The sequence below is a fragment of the Felis catus genome, chromosome A2 (genome assembly GCF_018350175.1).
Source record: "Felis catus isolate Fca126 chromosome A2, F.catus_Fca126_mat1.0, whole genome shotgun sequence".
Taxonomy (NCBI): Eukaryota; Metazoa; Chordata; class Mammalia; order Carnivora; family Felidae; genus Felis; species Felis catus.
The window spans coordinates 10596710-10601918 of record NC_058369.1 but is presented as its reverse complement, the minus strand read 5'-3'; the positions used below and the strand labels follow the sequence as shown (position 1 = coordinate 10601918).

Here is a 5209-nt window from a genome sequence, read left to right as displayed (position 1 = left end):
ATTGGCATAAAACCCTGGAAACTCATCTATAAACTCTTGTATGTTCAATGATTTTCCTCCAAAAGCAGATACTCTAATATATCTGTGTATATATATATATATATATATATATATATATATATATATGTATATAGTATAAAGATACTGCTTTCAAACCAGAGAAAAAAGCATTTCACATTTACTCCACTATATCCTCCTATCACATGATATAACATGCTATGTTATATATATGTTCTTAAAAATCCATACAATGGGGGCACTGGGATGGCTCAGTTGGTTGAACATCCGACTTTGGCTCAGGTCGTAGTCTTGCAATTCATGGGTTCAAGCCCTGCATTGTGCTCTGGACTGACAGCTCAGAGCCTGGAGCCTGCTTCGGATTCTGTGTCTCCTTCTCTCTCTCTCTGCCCCTATTCTCCCCACCCCCCACTCTCTCTCTGTCTCAAAAAATAACTAATCATTAAAAAATTTTAAAATCCATGTGATAAAATTTAATGAGAGGCCTAAACAGTTTTAAAGATTTCTGGAGGAGGGGTGCCTGGGTGGCTCAGTCAGCTAAGCATCCAACTCTTGGTTTGGGTTCAGGTCATGAGCCCACTCTCTGACATTGAGCCCCATTTCAGGCTCTGTGCTGAAAGCCTGTACACAGCTTGGGATAGTCTCTCCATCTCTCTCTCTCCCTCCCCACTCACTCTTGCTCTCTCTCTCAAAATCAATAAATAAACTTCAAAAATCTACAGAAGAAATAGTTGCTCACAATGTATGAAAACTTCTAGCAACCGAATACTGTAGAAAGATAAACTGCAGATTGTCAGCCTATGAACTGAAACAAATATCATGATCGAGCTCTTCTAGGGTTTTAAGCCCTGTTACTCAAGTCTTCATCCTGAAACAAAGAATCCTATATGCAGAGAATGTCTCTCGGCTAAAGAGCTTTCTCAGACCTTGCTTGATGTCTCTGTTCCTCAGACCATAGATGAAGGGGTTCAACATGGGCGTCACCACTGTGTACATGACTGAGGCTATGGTACTTTCCCTGGAGTTTTGTGCAGCAGCAGAACTCAGATACACCCCAAGGCTTGTACCATAGAACAAAGAGACCACTGAGAGATGAGACCCACACGTGGAAAATGCTTTATACTTGCCCCTCACTGATGAAATTCTCAAAATGGAAGTGACAATTCTAGAGTATGAGGAGAGGATGACAGTGAGTGGAAAACCACCCAGAAATCCACTCGCCAGATATGTTCCTAGGTCATTGAGGAAGGTATCAGAGCAAGCAAGTTGGATCACCTGCTTAACTTCACAGAAAAAGTGATAGATTTCCAGATCTGTGCAAAAAGAGAGTCGCAAAATCAGCAAGTCATGTAATAGAGAGTTAAAAATACTCAATAACCAGCATACCAGGAGCAGGATGCCACAGAACTTGGGGTTCATGATGACCATGTAGTGCAGTGGCTGACAGATGGCCACAAACCGGTCATAGGCCATCACTGTCAAGAGGAAGGTGTCTAATCCTGCAAAAACCATGAAAAAGTACATCTGGCTGAGACAGCCTTCATAGGTGATCACTTTGCTCTGCGTCTGGATGTTCAGCAGCATCTTTGGGACGGTGGTGGAGGTGAAACAGATGTCTGAAAAGGAGAGGTTGGAGAGGAAGAAGTACATGGGTGTGTGGAGGCGGGGGTCCGTGATAATGGTCAGGATCATGAGCAGGTTCCCAGTGAAGGTGACCAGGTACATGGACAGGAACACCCAAAAGAGCAGAGACTGCTGTTCCCCCTGGTCGGAGAGTCCCAGGAGGATAAATTCTGTAACATGAGTTTGATTTCTTCCTTCCATGTAACTGATGAAAACAGCTGGAACAGACAAGATCCTTGTAAAGGCATCAGCAGTGATCAAAGAATGAAAAGAACTGCTGTGTTTTCAACATGACGCACTCACTAATTCTTACACATTCCCTACCAATCTCAAATATGTACCAGAAAATTTCAGGGACTTTCACATGCTCCCTGTTTTCTGTGAGGCTGAAACTGTTCACAATTCTTGTTCCTAATCAAAACAATTATTCAAAACAACGTTCTCCTCCATAAACTTCCTGAGACCTTTTTTTCACCAACAAAATAGCAAATTATCTTGTGACAAGTATTATCAAAAGCATTGCAAAAAGTAGTGATGTGTGTTTGACCTGAACAAAACCAAGTCTTGTGTGTGTGTGTGTGTGTGTGTGTGTGTGTGTGTGTCAGTCAGAGGGAGGAAAATAGATTATTTAAAAGTGAATAAATGATATTTCAAGTGGTGGTTACAACTAATAAGTAAAATAATTCAGGACAAAGGAGTCCTAAGTTGAAGGGAAACCTGCCATTGTATCAAGTCTGATTAGGGGCTTCTGACCTGGAAAATTAAGGGATATATGAACCTTGCAGATAACTTTGAGAAAACCAGCTAAGGCAGATACATCACATGCACAAAGGCCTTCAGTCAAGAGCTCACCCGAAACCATCAGGCAACATCAAAGAAAAAGTTGTGAGCAGAACAGGTAACACAATGGGAGTATGTGTTGGATGCAAACAAGAGAGAAGAGCTCAAAGCCTCCTGCATCTTTAGAAACATTCTAAGGCAGTGGACACTACCGTTCAGTGTCGTGTTTATATTTATATGTTATATATGATGTCTGTCTAAAACAGGATACATTTTATGTAATGTACACTAATGGAACATAATTCATTCCTCCATAATTCTCGGTCTTTCTACCTTTACTCTACATCTCTAGCTGCTCTAATTTCTGCATTTTCTATTGCATAAGACAGCTTCGGGTTGCTGTAAATGCTTTATGGGTGTGTACTCCACTGAGCTATACACACATACACATACAAACAAACACACACACACAAAAGTGAGGGTAGGGAGAGAGAGAGTTCTCCATTATTGTGGTACTGTATACTCTTGTAGCTGAAGCACCGCTTTTTAGAAAGCAGGGGACAGGCTACACCATAAGCCAAAGAGCATCTTTCTTCTAGGAAAATTGCATTTTGTGTAGGCTTTCCAATGGAGCAGTCATGGCTAAGCACCACAAGAACCACACAGAATTAGAAGAATTAACATCAATCTTTCTCAACGTCTTCCAAATAAATTCAAAGGGGAAACACTTCTTACTTTATTCCATTGGGCCAGGATTGCACTGATACCAAAGCCATGAAAAGACATTGCAAGAACAGAAAAGTAGAGAGCAATAATCCCAAGGTATATTCATGTGAACCGGTTCAAGCATAGCAGCCTTTTGATCATGGTGTAGAAAAGGGTTATGCATCATGACCAAATGGCATTTATTCCAGGAAGGCAATAAAACTCCCTCAGTGTAATACACCATATTAACAGAATAAAGGGTAACATAAGTATGTCCACAGATGGTAAATAAAATGTGACAAAATGGAGCATTCCTTAGACTAACAGCATTCAAGTAACTAAGAATAGAAGGAAACTTCCACAACACAAAATAGGTCATATATGTAAACCCACCTCTAAAACCATTCTGCAAAGTGAAACATTGAGAGTGACCTCTAAGATAAGGCAAGACAAGCATGTGTTTTTTTTCATACCTTTTATGCAACGTGGTATATTGCAAGTTCCAGACAGAGCAACCAGCCAAAAAAAGGAAAGAAAAATAAGGAAACAAAAAGCATCAAAATCAGAATGGAAGAAGTAATATTGTTTCTCTTCACAAAAAGGTGATCTTATTTTTCGTTTAAAAAGATAGCATTGGGACTCCTGGGTGGCTCAGTTGGTTGAGTGTCCGACTTCAGCTCAGGTCATGAACTCAAGGTTCATGGATTTGAGCCATGTGTCGGGCTCTGTGCTGACAGCTCAGAGGCTGGAGCCTGCTTCAAATTCTGTGTCTCCCTCTCTCACTGCCCCTCCCCCACTCACACTCTGTCTTTCTCTCTCTCTCAAAAATAAATAAGCATTAAATAAATTTTTTAAAATAATAATAAAATAAAGAAGCATTAAAAAAAAACAAGAAAAACTGTTAGAGTAATAAATTCAGTAAAGTTGCAGAATATAAATCAATGCAAACATAAAACTTAGGTGACAGATGGAATCCTACAATGGAATGTACATGTGACAAAACAATCTAACTATATTATAATTGTATGACACAATCTCAGTGAAGCAGGTGGGCAAAAAAGGTGTAGAAAAACAAGATCTGGGAAAAGAGAAGAGTCTGTAAAACTGGACATGAAAGAAATTGCACAGAAACACTGCACCATTCTTGATAAAATGTGTCCCAGAGGATACTGTTAACAATGCTGATACTCCTGCACTGAAATTGAACATATAAGGAAATGGACAGTAAATGGTGGGAACGACGTGATCACATTTGGTTTGGGACTTCACATGTAAGCAAGGTGGAGTAGCTCTTATGGTCCTTTGGTAATAAATTAGTTTGGAGCCATCAATATGCACTTACTTTAGCTTTTGTATTTTTATATAAAAATACAGAGGGTTACATATAGACACATGTATGGATGTCTGCATATACACTGAGTAGTGAACACTCATATGTTTCCTTGCCAGGTCAGTTGAGGGAATATGGAGACCCTGGTAGCAACAAGTAAGTACAGCAGGTACCAAGATCTTGAATCGAATCCCATATTCCAATAAAATAAAACAGGGCTCCTTGCAGAAATGACTGACTGTAGAACTCCAGAGGAACATACAATAAGCTGAATCTGAGGCATCTTTTCCTGTAAGACAGTAATGAAAGGCCACCCAAAAAAAGCCAAGAATGATGGAGACATGCCAAAGGGACATATCAGTAACTGAAGGAGCTCTCCATTGCCACAGCTGCAACAATATGAACAACAAAATAAAGTAGTATTGGGGTGTAACACAGAGTATATAATGTAAATAACTGAAGACACAATCTCGAGTGCAGTAGAGAACCAATGGTTTACAGAAATATTCTACTCTTAAGGAGGTGGAAGATAACCACCACTACTTAGAGATGGGGTTGCCCATAGAAAGTCCCTACAGGAGGACAGGATGGAAAGAAAAGGGAAAGAGAGGGGCGCCTGGGTGGCGCAGTCGGTTAAGCGTCCGGCTTCAGCCAGGTCACGATCTCGCGGTCCGTGGGTTCGAGCCCCGCGTCGGGCTCTGGGCTGATGGCTCGGAGCCTGGAGCCTGTTTCCGATTCTGTGTCTCCCTCTCT

The 5209-nt window shown here is 40.8% G+C and overlaps 1 protein-coding gene across 1 annotated transcript; it reads right to left on the bottom strand.

The window, feature by feature from the left end:
- Window positions 1-379: 379 nt before the first annotated feature.
- LOC123381173 (olfactory receptor 7A17-like) lies at window positions 380-3769 on the bottom strand. The gene has a single exon (XM_045041518.1). The coding sequence runs from the start codon at window positions 1840-1842 to the stop codon at window positions 874-876; it is 969 nt and encodes a 322-aa protein (XP_044897453.1). The 5' UTR covers window positions 1843-3769; the 3' UTR covers window positions 380-873.
- Window positions 3770-5209: the final 1440 nt, after the last annotated feature.

Coding starts and splice junctions, on each gene's coding strand:
- LOC123381173 (XM_045041518.1), bottom strand. CDS start 1,842: ATGGAAGGAAGAAATCAAACTCATGTTACAGAATTTATCCTCCTGGGA.